General features: G+C 41.6%; 1 protein-coding gene across 1 annotated transcript in view; it reads left to right on the forward strand.

Moving 5' to 3' along the window:
• The window catches only part of DNAH6 (dynein axonemal heavy chain 6), a 5,071,261-nt gene that overhangs the window by 3,668,540 nt on the left and 1,388,432 nt on the right, over positions 1–14,289 (forward strand). The window contains exon 56 of the mRNA XM_044059309.1: positions 8,001–8,204. Within this exon, the coding sequence (XP_043915244.1) occupies positions 8,001–8,204 (204 nt within the window). The remainder of the gene's footprint in view (positions 1–8,000; positions 8,205–14,289) is intronic.

The raw sequence follows: 14,289 nt of genomic DNA on the forward strand, positions 1-14,289 counted from the left end.
ATAACTCTTTTATTGATGAGCAAAGCTTTCAAGTCATACAGACTCTTTCTCAATACATAAAACAGTTCATTAAGTCACTTGCAATATTTAATCCTGCTGGTGAATGAGCTCTAAAATAATTAATCCATTTTTGCTCAGCTAGTTCAGTCCCATTAACTAAATCCCTTCCATGCTTACTTATACGCACTTTCTGGAGCACCCTAAAATTAAAGGCATGTTCATTGGGTTCCTGTGAAGTATGTTAGGACTGAACTAGCAGAGTGTAAATGGATTAATTATTTTACAGCTGATTCACCACCAGGATTAAATACTATGAATAGTAATAAACCTATTTTAAAATGTGAGCAAGGTTATCTATGACTTAACCCGAGCTGTAGTAATTATTTTATTAACTATGTACTTACTATTATTCTGTATTTAATGCATATGCATACACATAATCATATACATTTAATTTAAGATATGATTATTATATTTATATTTACATTAATTATGCAAAGATAATTTATGATAATGTATTGTTTGAAAAATTCTTTAGATATGTGGCATGTGAAGTATAGCTTGTTTTTGATAGGCTGGTGTATTTGTTAAGTATCTCTTTTGGAAGTGACTTACTGAACTGTTTTATGCATTGAGAAAGTGTATGTATGACTTGAAAGCATTGCTCAACAATAAAAGAGTTATTATTTTTTTATAAGATGGTTGTATATTTTTGCTTTTGGGATCCGTTCATTTGCCTGGAGAAGTTGCTATGGTCATTTAACTTTTATACTTCTAAACTGTTAATAAAATATATTTGAAAAGAATGTCAGTCATCTTGCAGGGTCTGATCTTTGTTAGCACTGAACCCCTTGTTGGCTTCAATGTTATACATATAGCCTGATGTCTCATGTTATCTTTTTGTAAGACTTTTAGCTGGATATGGTGGTGAAAGTGTGATGTCAATACTGTGGCAATAAGCCAGTAATTCCTGACCATTACATCTTAAGTGGTGTCACAGAGTAGAATTTTATGCCCATTTCTCACATATTAATGAAATGGAGTAGTGCTGATATTTTCAACTGTATCTGTATAGCTTGCAAAATAGTTTTGTCACTAGAACGTATGTGTACTATAGTAACCATCAGGCATAGGTATAGCAGAATACCTTGCATATCAGTTATGTTATTTTAGACAAAGTAGTTAAAAAACGCAAACAGTGAGTTCTGTGAAGAATTAAAAAAATACCATTGTCACATATGCCTAAAGAATTTGCAGCATCCAAGCCTCTAGTTAAACTGTTCAAGCTCATCCAATCCACAGCCCCTGTGCGACTCCTCTACACACAAGCAACCCCTTTAAAAAAACAGTTAATTATAGGCCCTTTACCTTCACTAGATGTATATGCAGAGCTATAGGCTATATCATGACAGAGCTCATTTATGCAGACACAGGCAACTTAACTAATCTATTCCCACAATTGATTTGGTTTTATGCAGTGCAGGTCCTGTTTCCTGAGCCTAGTATGTTTTTTGAAAAAGGATGTATAGGATGTAGACAATGGTCACTTACTGCACCCTGCTTATCTTGACCTAGCCAAAGCTTTTGATATAACCTCCCATGCTACTATTATCAAACAATTAGACAAATTTAATGTATGGCTATCCAAATGACCACAACTTATTAAAGTTGTTGATACCCTCTCTGAACATAATATTGTAAGCAACAGGATACCACAAGAATCAGAGTTGGCCATCTTCTGTTTGTTTTTTATTTTTGTAGACATTCAAGCTGATATCCCAGAAGTGTGGTTAACTGTATGGTGAGCTTTATTATCCACTCATCCACTGATACTAAATATCTACAGTGAACGCTAGAACTTGCAAGTACATGGTGTCCTGAAAATGGGCTCATGTTAAATGCAAAAAAGTGTAGCATACCATCATTCAAAAAAAAAAATCAAATCCTACCTCATAAGTTATAAACAGTACTCCTCTGATCATCCATGTTTCAACTACAGTCAGGAAATCATCACTGAATACAATGCCTTCTTTGGTATGTACAAATCCAAGCAGATTGCTCAACTAGAATGTCCCAAAGATTTCCATCAAAGAAAATTAAAGGCCTTTAATCATTCAAAACTTAAGTAGATTAGCATGCTTCTGCTTATACTCAGTATCTAACCAGCTGCTCTACGGTGACCTGTGTCTTGCTTTCTGAGTCATGAATAACCCAGTCTTATTTGGTTTCTGTTTTTTCACAAAATTCATGGGTCTGCAAACATCCACACAGGAGACCTAAATCTATACCAGCAAATAAACAAGACTTATTTGAGGGATAGTTTCATAACTCAGTGGAATCCCTGCCTATGGAGTAGGATACTACTACAATCAAACAATAATAACACAGGAAATCTCCAGACACTGCCTTAGCCAACCCAATTTGGTTTTGTCATAGACAGGACATGTTTACTCAATCTGGTGGATGTCTTTCAGAATGTCACCAAAGCAATGGATGAGGGCAAAACCTTTCACATTGCCTACCTTGATCAGGCTAAGGAATTTGACATAATACCCCACTCAAGCATTGTTGATAAATTCAGGATGTTAGGTATAAACACTTATGTCACCTAGTGGATAGCCAGCTGACTCACAGACTAGGATCAGAAAATTGGAGTTGGGGAGTAAACCTGTGCAAAGAGGCCAATCATGAGTGGAGTCCCTTTGGGTTGGTCCTTGGACCATTCCTTTTTGGCATTTACTTCCTTGAAGTCAAAGCCAATGTCAAAGGCCTCTGGCTGATCAAACTTGCAGACAATTGCAAATTAGGAGCAGTCATAGAATTCACCACTGACACAAATGTTCTTTTGAAAGGGCTGACACAGACAAATAACTTGTGTCAGAGTCATGGACTAAAATTGTATGCCAAGAAATGCATAATAGTATCCTTCAGGGAGTCATCCATCCCTGGTAACTATCATATGACACCACACCCCTAAGAATCAACCCAGCAGTCAGGGGCTTGGGGACAGACATAGACAGTAATCTAGCCTTTGACCATCATGTGTCTACAGTAGTGAATAAATCATTCAATGTTGTGCAACTTAATAAACAAAGGTATGGCATCTTGGTCAAAGGAAGTCATTGTTCCAATGTATTCAGGATTTATCAGACCTATCAATGAGTAAAGTGCCCCCTTTCATATGTACTTTTCCAGACACATCCAGTAATTGGAAAGTCCACAGAGGTTCCTCACTAAAAGAATAAAGTCTGTCAGTAACACATCCTGTGCAGACCACCTCAAAGCCCTATCCCTACATTCTGTCTCCTACAGGCTATTGAGGAAAGATCTATGCCTGGCTTGCAAGGCATTGCCAGACCCAATCCTGATGGAGTCCTACATATCCACAAAACAAACAGCACCAGAATTATTTGTTCTAAAGACTTAATCCTTGCCTGTGATATAAATTGTATTTGCTGGAGAGAGAGGCATGTATCCCATGGACTGCCCCTTTTCTGGAGCAGGCTGTCTATCCATATGAACCAGGGTTCCTCCCTAACCCAATTCAACTATTTGGACAACTGCTGAATGAGGAACAGGAAATTCTTTCCTAGTTTGGTACCTATGTCTGTAATGGACACAGGCAGCTGCTAAATGGTTCATCTCCCAGGCCCCTACTTGTAAATGTTTCATCTCTCCCAAGCCCCTGCTTATAAATGTTTCATCTCTCAAGCCCCTGCTTGTACTTATCAAGGGTACCAGAACTTGTTAGAGATTTTTAGTGCATGGCTAGGCTTAAAAAGGCTTTAGTGGTGTTTAGCCTAGTAGACACGTGTGAACCTATAAACAAAGTACTACGCTGACTAAGGCAAATTTTGATAACTGGATGGGTAGATACAATTTTATATCAGGCATATCATGTATGGCCTTGCTCAGTTTGAGAGCTGAACATTATTATGTTCTCAAGAATGGTGTCAAAAACTTTTTAAATGTGTCTACTTAAAGGCATGATTAATTGCCTAATATTGTTTCTATTTTCCTAATAGAAATTGAATAGAGTCCAGTCTGCTGGTATGAACTAGTGTGTGTTGATAACTGCCTAGGACGCAGCTCAGATTTAGTCCACTGAAACCAGAAAAGGTTTTGCAGACATACAAGCCAATATCCCAGAAGTTGGGTTGGCCTAAATTTGCTGTTGACTGCAAGGCAGACTTTATTATCTGCTCATCCACTGATACCAAACAGCTCCAGCAAAGCTTGGAATATCCCCAGATTATCTCAAAATGTAACTTGAACTGAAAAGGGAGATGGTGCAGAAAATTAGATGCCTAGAAACAGCTGAAAGCATAAATCTCAGCTGTCCAGATTTTCACAGAATGTCCAGATTTTTGCCTCATACTTTTGGACTGTTCCTCAACCGTTTATGCTTTTGTGGCAAATCACTGAAGACTGAAGTCACTAAATATTGGCATATTTTTTGTGTTTCAGACTTCATATCTTTCAGAAAATGCACAATAACAAATTCATGTTACTCTAGCAACTTTCTAAGTTTATAAGAACAATATTTAAAACATGTCCTTATTTTTGGGCCTTAGTCCCCCCATTATTTTAGGATTTGTCCAGATTTCTTGCACCAAGAGGATGAGAGGTATGACTGAGAGAATGAACCAGTTTTACAGAAATAAGATCAAACAGAAAGAAGGGGAACAAGAGCAAAGAGAGATAAGGTTGTATTGACTTTGATTCATAAGTAAGTTTCCCAGAAACTCATGGCGGCCCTGAGTGGGCTCATGCAGTAGCTAACCCTGGTTGTGTGCAGATAGATGCATTACATGGTGGACGTGGGACTATACTCGGCCACTTTTCTTCAAAAGGAGAAAAGCATCTGGTTGTGTATTTTAATCAGACACTTCAGCCTAGGCAAGAATTGCATGCAGCCATAGAGATGGAGCATTTGGAAGTAGTGTGGAGTCTTCAGAGGTTTGAACTCTGCTTTTATGGTAGAACAAGCACAGTGATTAAAGGCATAATTCCTTACAGTGGTTGCACATAGCAATTGGCAAAAAGGTATTCCTTTTTTATTGATTCATTGTGATTTACTGATTGGAATTTCAGGTAGTCGCATTCCTGTAAAATGGTACTGCTGAATATTTCCTGAAAAGTCGCTCTCAGCAAACTAAAACTAAAGCTATTTTTGCAGGCGGCAATCCCTTCTGCACCCCATCTGGGAGGAATCCCATCCTTATGTGATGTATAAGAGCAGATATGGAAAAACACACACACGTGTGTATATGTATGTTTGTGCATATATACAGATATTCATATTAACTCTGTGTTTATACAACAGTGGGGAAAAGGGTAATGGCAGTACTGGTGAAAGTAGTTATCAGTGAAACCATTTTGTGGGAATGAGAATCAGTGAAATTGCTGTTATCCAGCTGTCACATTGCCTCTTAGATGGAATTTGGGATTACAGCCCTGTAATATGACAGTCTAGCAATGGAGAGGTGTCACTATTGCAAATGATCTTTCCACACAAGGAATTCGGTAGCATAAGTTAAACTGAGGCATTTTGTTTCAAACCTTATCTTAAAACTTTTACTTCCATTTGTTAGTAATGAACAGCATGCACCTTATAAGAGATCCTGCACTTCTGTATCAGCTTGCTCTATTTTATTGTTTTATTTTGGCTTTATATATATGGATAAAATTAAATATTTCTGAAGTATCCATGTTATTGTGACAGGGTCTTTGCTTTTTTGAATTGTAACTTAAAATGCAACCCCCCCCTTCCATATTCAATTCTAAAGGGTTTCTCGATAAATGTCTCTCTCCTGAGGTCTACACATTGAGGAGAAATAGGGAAAAGTGGTACTCTGCTAAAGCAAATGAAATTATTTTCAGAGGAGAAATGTGACATGCTGAATCAATTTGCAGTTACCTCTCAGTAAAACACACAGGACACTGTATTAAGCCAAGGGAAATGTATTATTTATGGAAAAAATATGTAAATTAAATAATGGTAGTTGTTTCCAATGATTCTACAACATGTCCAAGGGAGGTAGGACTGTACAGAATATGCAACTGCTTTCAGTGTCCTTGAAATTTCACACCATTTCAAAATAATGCATTATCTTATTTGAACCTACTTAAAGTATGTGAATATAGAGATGGGAAATGTTTCATTCAGATTGAAGACAAATGGGAAATGGCTGACTGAAATGCTTTTATGTAGAGAAAAAATGTTAGACAGCCATTTACTGCCTTACTTCTGCAGTGTGGACAACAGACGTGAATTCCTAAACCGAGAACATGTTGAACGTGCTATTTTCTGTGAAACTATGTCACTGCTTTTTGGACAGAGGTTGATAAACAAAAAAATAACTGTATTTAGCTACTTGTAGTGAAAAGACCAGGTTTGCTACTGCAAGCACTTGTTCAGTATGGCACCTGTTTACACCAATTTATTTTACATATTATTTTCCAGTTTTGTTGCTGTTTGTGTGTCTAATTTTATAAAATGCATTGCTTAATTTTATTTGTTCCAGGGGACTTATTTTATTATTCAGTTGTAAATGTTACATTGCTTAATTTTACTTATTCCAAGTGAAGTATTTTATTATTCAGTTGTAAATGGTTATGGCTGATGTTTTTTATTAGCTTAAAGGTAAATGTATTGAGCTAGTGTAAACTTAACTGTTGGTGTATCGTTGATATATTTTAAGAGTAAACAGTAATTGTGTTCCTGGCATGTCAGATTCATCTGGTTTGTGGCAACATTACTGAAAATGCAAGAAAGGAGATGCTAGCACTGAAAAGCACTTACTAACTCCTTTTAGAAAACAGTGTTTCCATATGTGTGTATGTATGTCTGAGGGGAGTACCAGTAACTTTAGTTCTGATCTACAGCTGTTCAGAGTAAAGCTTATACAGGGTAAGGCACATGCTACCTGAGACAGCAGGGTACATTTACCATAAGCTCTTAAGGACAATTAATTAATTAATTGCATATTATTTGATAATCAAAAGTGGCATCGTGGGACTGTAGCCCTAACCATTACGTGTTAATTGGTGGTAGCATCTGGAATTACACATCTGTTTGACATAAGCGGCATAGTAATAGATCCTGGCAGAGTTAACTTCCCATGTTGTAATTTTTTAACTGGCTAGAGTGACAGGGTCAGATGTATCTTATTTAGCTGGTCTTGGGCCAGGGATTGGACGAAGACATATAATTAATGACATACTATAAACAATCTTTGTTGGTGAAAAGTTGACTTTTCCAGTTTGGCTATGGGATCTTAGATGTGGAGCTGCTTGAGACTGGATTATGCTAATGAGGCTGACGGCTGAGCTGCCAGATCAGATCACCAGATCCCTATGAATTACTGTTGTAGAAAAAAAAAGTCTGAGCCAGTATTGCAGCCTGCCAGTTAGGAGTACTCAACAAAAATATAGTAATCATCTACTCCTGTAATCATCTACTCCTACCGTGAATACCTTCCGCTGCCATTATCTACAAAAACATCAGAAGCAAGTAGTGTACTGTTTGTGAGTTTTAGGAATGGCTATTATTCCCTTGTAAATTTTTGCTTTCTGCCTTTGAAAACAATATGTAACATCATGCACTCCGTTGTATGAAAGAGAATATTACCATTCTGGAGTGGAAAAGTAAAGCAAACTTTTGCTTAGTGGTACATAGCATTGTTACCTGAGATTGTTTAAAACTGATCGGTAATGCGATTGATGATTCCTAGAAGAAGTCTATTAATTATTTTACCTTTAAGCATAATTTGAGCTGAATGCTTATGGGTAGCCAGAAGGTGAACATGCACAATCCTGTTTGAAAAATACTGCTTCAATAACTTCATGAATAGAGTACAAAAATCAGTATCTCCCCCAGGCCTCTGAAAATCGTGTACTATAAGTGCGTTTCAAAGAACCGTTGATTTAAGAAATTATAGTACATTTATTACTTATACTTCAGTGGCATTTGATAAATGAGTGTGTTTTTGTTTTAGCTAATAGATCACTGGATAAAGCGCTGCCAAGAGCTGAAGATTCCAATCAGCCCCAATTTCAGTCTTACAAACATTTTGGGAGACCCTTATGAAATTCGTCAGTGGAATGCTGATGGCTTACCACGTGACAATGTGTCAATAGAAAATGGAATCCTTGTTACTCGGGGACGACGTTGGCCACTAATGATTGATCCTCAAGATCAGGTTATTAGCATTCATTTTGTGCAGAGTGTTATTAAGTGGCTTTATTTGGAGCACATAATGTAGAAATGAGCTTTTTTGTGCCTTATAAAGTTGTTGATACAGTGTTAAAATTATAAAGTACTGCATTAATATACCAATTATATAAATCAGTTGAATGTGTGAGTCATTTCTAGTATATAACACTGCATTATTTTATTATCAAGCATAACAGCTAAGGATTATTTCACATTTGTCTTGCTAAAGCTTTATGTTTTTTGTTAACAAGGAGTCAGTATTTAGATTGCAGTCCTGGCTTTACGATAACAAACCTTGCTTTGTATTTGTAACATTTAGAAATGTGCTTAATGACTACACATGCTTTGTGTGTACTTTAGGTGCATACATTTACATTGCATTTATTATACTGAGAAATATTACTGTACTATAGGATGTGATAGTGTTCGATCTCGCCGTTTGTTCTTACACATGGGTTCGGAGCCGATCCTCGGCTCCATGTCAGCCGCTTGCAAGCTCTGCATCGAGAAGAAGCTCGAGACAACCTAATACCCACAATCCCCCTCTGCCTTTACCTCAGATCTAGTTTGCCGCTGCTGCGTTTGCATCACTGGGTCGAGCTCGAGCACCTACAGATAAGATTTTAATCTTTATTACTATTTTTTGACAAAAAATATTATTCGAAAAAAGTTGTAGTGACATAGTGTATGTGTGTGTGGTAAGGTTAGAATCTCTCGGTTCCGTTAAGTTTATTAACTTTTCAGAGTTTTTCGGGGCCTACTACCTTTTCTTGGATAAGACAACCGGATTGACAAATTTACACCGGATTCGACATTTTCACTGGACTTGACTAATTATCTGGACTTGACTTTTCTTCTTTTATCTGCTTTAGCTGTATCATGTCTGAGAAGGCTAAATCTGGATTTAAGCGTTGCCAATGTGGGCAAAAAATGTCAGTTACTGACAACCATAGTTCCTGTGTCTACTGTCTTGGCCCTCTCCACCTGCAAGAGGACTGCTCAATTTGTCACTCTTTCAGTGGGAGGGTCATGACAGATAGGCGCAGGAAACTCATGGACAGGGGATTGTTAAAACCTACTTTTCAGGAGGCTCTGGATGCTTCAGACCAGGCATCCAAATCCTCGAAGGAATCGAAGACGTCGGAGCCCAGGTCATCGGCTCTGAGCTCTTCGACTAAAGTTAGATCACCGGTTCCACAGACTTCGGGGCCGAGTGTTCAACTGTTGGAAGTTTCCGAGCCTCGATTCTTGGAACCGGTGATGGAGCTCCCTCCACCGGCATTGTTGAGGTCGGCTCCGTCTTCGATTCCTTCGACTCGTTCTTCCAGGCCACTCTCCGACACCGATGTAGACCGTGTGGTGCAGAAGTTAATGGAGAATACGGCCTTATCCAAGCTCATCTCGGTCTCCTCCCAATTGGTGTCGAGACTTGAAGGCCTTCCATTATCTCCATCTGTTCCTCCTCCGAGACCTGTCCAGTCTTCGGAGCCGGAAGAAGCTGAGCTGCTGATTGTGGAGCCCTCGGTGCCAGAACCGTCTTTTCCTCGGTCGGCCCCGTTCACCTCGACTCCATCCGATCCGGTACCGGAGTCTCAGAGCCGAAGATCCATCCTTGGTTCCGGGACCGAGAGTCGGACCGATGTTTCGGTTCCGACGCTCCCTCTCGGGGCCTCGGCTCGGATCGACTCGGTTCCGTCCTTGGGGTCGATGCCTTCGGTGCCTGTTTCGGGGATTCTTCCCATTTCTTCGGATCCGGGAGATACCTCGACTCGGGACCCGGGGGCCTTCGACCTCATGAGGAAGGTGTTGTCTACCCAGACAACCACATCAGCAGAAACAGCTTCTCCTCCCCATAAAGGACCAATATCCTCCTCTGCACCCACGGCTACATCTAAGCGTCGAGCACCTGTGTCTCAGCCACCCCTGGAGGGTGCCCCCTCTTCCTCGGAGGCTTCTTCGGATGCTCCCACCGAAGAAGTTCCAAGGAAAAGATTGTGTAAGAGGAGACACTTAGATTCTCCACAAGAATCTTTGACATCGGACACTGACTTAGATGAGTCAGAAGGGTCCCCAAAGTCACCCTCAGAGGATGTCTCCTTTTCTGACATCCTGGAGATCCTAAAGCAGAGAGTTGATTGGCAAGCCCTCCCCCCTTCTGAGGATGAGTCAGTCTTGCTGAAGGCATTCGGTGCTCGCCCTTCCTCCTCCTGGGTCACTCCGCCCTTCGATGAATTAATGGAGTTAATTGCTCGAAGGGCGTGGGAGGCTCCTGACACAGTGGAGCCAGTCCCTAGGAAGCCTAATAAATACATTACTGCACCCCAGGACAAGGCTTATTTGACAAAAGGAGTTCCAGTGGACGCTATGGTGGTGGCAGCGGCCACGAAGAAGGAGATGTCGGAATCTTCCTCATCTGTCCATCCCCCTAATAAAGATTCTAGGACTATGGACAGGTATGGGAAGCGCATTTTTAGTTCAGCGGCTTTTTCTATGCGATCCCTGAACTATTTGACTCACTTTACATGGCTACAGAGGGATCTAGTCAAAGAGTTGGGAGATACCCTCCAGGGTACCACAGATGCTGCTGTCTCAGATAAAGTGACAGCGCAACTTAATACCCTTACATCCATTGTAAACTCGTCCATGAGGCTGATCTCTTATGCAGCCGAAGGTTCGAGTAGGGCAGCAGCTTCAGCAATTGCTCTTCGTAGACAATCCTGGATGCGCTTATGTTCATTTGCGGAAGCCTTCAAGTCTTCCTTTACTAACGCCCCATTTGACGGTGCCACTCTCTTTGGCCCCAAAGTAAAGGAGACCCTTACCCGGTGTGAGCAGGAGGGAAAGACTCTGTCTGCTGTCGGAGTCCGTTTTTCCACCCCATCCAGACCGTACCCCAAAGGGCAACGCGGTGGAAAAATGTGGTTTCGAAAACCCCAAGGTTCTTTCCCGGGCACACAGGGTGATGCCCCCTCTAGAGGCAGAGGGGGGGGCAGAGGTGGAAGACGCCGCCCTGGCGGCAGAGGGGGTCCGCAGAATCAAGGTGACAGGGATACACTCCCTGGTAAACCTTTCCAGCACTCCTGAAAGGAGGCCCGACTGTCCTGCTCTGGAGGCAGTCGGGGGTCGCTTAGCTTTATACCCTCAGGCCTGGCAAAACATTACTACAGACAACTGGGTAAAAAGCGTTGTTACCAGAGGTTACAGAATTCCATTTTTGTCCAACCCCATTCCAAAGAAAAGACTCCCAGATGTGCCGCCCCATCTGAGAGAACCAGCAGCTATAGAAATTTCAAAGCTGCTAGAAAAAAGAGTCATCCAACCAGTCCCAGCGGACCAAAGAGGATTCGGAACTTACTCAAGGTTCTTTTTAGTTCCAAAGAAGACAGGGGACTGGAGGCCCATTCTGGACCTAAGCAACCTCAATACATTCGTCAAGAAAGAAAAGTTCCGAATGGTCACGCTTCAATCGATCCTTCCATTCTTACAGAAGGACGACTGGATGTGCTCAATAGATCTGAAGGACGCATACTACCACATCAAAATGGCCAGGGCATCCAGAGATCATTTGCGCTTCCGGCTGGGAGCCAGTCACTTTCAGTTTCGAGCCCTGCCCTTTGGTCTGACCTCAGCCCCCAGGGTCTTCACCAAATGCATGGCAGTGGTAGCGTCTCACCTGAGACGCCTAGGATTCCAGGTGTTTCCGTATCTGGACGACTGGCTCCTTCCTGCCACCACCCAGCGTCAACTAGTACAGGCCAGAGATTACACTCTTCAACTGTGTGTTCACCTCGGAATTTCCGTAAACTTCGGAAAATCTTTACTACAGCCATCACAGCATATCTTATTCATAGGAGCGGAATTAGATACACAACAGTTAATTCTAAGGCTTCCCCCAGAGAGAATACTTTCACTTCAGACTCACATACGTCTTCTTCTGTCGTCCAGAAAATCCCCAGCAAATCTGGTACTGAAGGTTTTGGGACTCATGGCAGCTTCTCTTATTGCGATACCCTTGGGAAGACTGCACATGAGAGTCCTACAATGGCTACTGTTTGCACAATGGTCGTTCCAACGGCTACCTCTGACACACGAAATTCTTATAACGAACACGTGCAAATCACACCTAGTCTGGTGGCTTCAGTCTTGCAACCTTTCCAGGGGAAGACCATTTGTGCTACCCACGCCGACAGCTACGGTGACCACGGACGCTTCCCTGATAGGGTGTGGGGGGCATCTTTCAGGGAGACAGTCCAAGGCGAATGGACCAAATTAGAGTACAATCTGCACATCAATGTTCTAGAGTTGAGGGCAGTGTTTCTAGCGTTGCAACACTTTGCCCCCCTCCTTCCTCTAGGGACTATTGCAGTTCAGACGGACAACATGTCGGTAGTCTGGTACATAAACAAGCAGGGGGGAACCAAGTCCTATCAGCTATGCAGAGAGGCCATGAGAATCTGGCAATGGGCGGAGTCCACTGGTCGCTTTCTGATAGCAACGCACATCCCGGGGTCATCCAACGTCATAGCCGACAGGCTGAGCAGAGCAATCCTGTTACCGCACGAGTGGTCCCTAAAACAGTCAGTTGTGAAAAAGATTTTTCGCAAATGGGGCCAGCCTTCCTGCGATCTGTTTGCGTCTCCAATGAACGCCAAATGCAGGAGCTACTTTGCCCTATTACCCCCTCCAGGGGAAGTCCCCAGGGACGCACTGATTCACGATTGGCCCCCGGGTCTCCTGTACGCCTTTCCTCCTTTCCCCCTGATTGCAAAGTTTCTCCAGAAAGCCAACAACCTGCAAAGGACAATAATCCTCATTGCCCCATTCTGGCCTCGTCAAATTTGGTTCCCCTTTCTCATGACACACTGCATTCGGGGGACCCTGGATCCTGGACCCAGAGCCAGATCTATTGACTCACTCGTCAGGGACTCCCCACCCCTCGCTATTGTCCCTCCATCTAGCAGCTTGGCTGCTCCAATTCCCTACTTAGCCAGGTCTGATCTTCTTACACCTGCAGTTCAGAATATACTAGTGGCTTCTCATAAAGCTTCCACTACTAAAACATACACTAGTAAATGGAAGCTCTTTGCATTTTGGGCAAATACACATCAATCGGACCCTGTCATAGCCCCTTTAAATAAAATTTTAGAGTTCTTAACAGAATTGTTCCACCAGGGTGCTTCTCCTGCCACTTTAAGAGTTCAATTGGCTGCCATCTCCAATTTTCATGTGGAAGAATGTGGGGCTCCTGTTATGGCCCACAGACTTTGTAAAGCCTTTTTAAAAGGATCTTTTCATATTAGACCACCAGTTAGATCTCCTACGTCACCGTGGAGTCTAAACTTATTATTATCTAAGTTGATGCTGCCCCCTTTTGAACCAGCCTCCTCTTGTTCCTTGAAATTTTTTTCGTGGAAGACCCCCTTTTTGGTAGCCATTACATCCGCTAGGCGAGTATCTGAGCTTCAGGCTCTCTCCATTAAACATCCTTATTTAATTTTTCACTCTGACAGAGTTTCTCTTCGCACTAATTCATCCTTTCTTCCCAAAGTTTGCTCTATTAACAATATTAATCAGTCCATTGAATTACCCACCTTTTTCAAGAATCACTCCAATAAAATGGAGTATATGTTACACAAATTAGATGTCCACAGACAACTGAGATTTTACTTGGATAGAACAAAGGATCACAGGAAATCTGATCAACTTTTTGTAGCCTTTGCTGATAGCAGAAAAGGAGTAGCGGTTACTAAAAGAACTCTTTCCAAATGGTTAACTGATTGTATCATCTATGTTTATGATTCTTCAGATCAAGCTTTATTGGACAAACCCAAAGGACATTCCACAAGATCAGTGTCTACATCCCTGGCTCATGCAGCTCGCCTACCACTAGACGCTATTTGTGCGGCTGCTACTTGGTCTAAACCACATACATTCATTTCTCATTACAAGGTAGACAAGGTTTCTAGGGACAGGGCAACCTTTGGTTCCACTGTGCTCAAGAATGTCCTTCCGTGAGTTCCTCAGGAACATGGAGCTAGGGACGCTACCCATGTGTAAGAACAAACGGCGAG

This window comes from Protopterus annectens, chromosome 17.part0 (genome assembly GCF_019279795.1).
Source record: "Protopterus annectens isolate FY-2018-M chromosome 17.part0, PAN1.0, whole genome shotgun sequence".
Taxonomy (NCBI): domain Eukaryota; kingdom Metazoa; phylum Chordata; order Ceratodontiformes; family Protopteridae; genus Protopterus; species Protopterus annectens.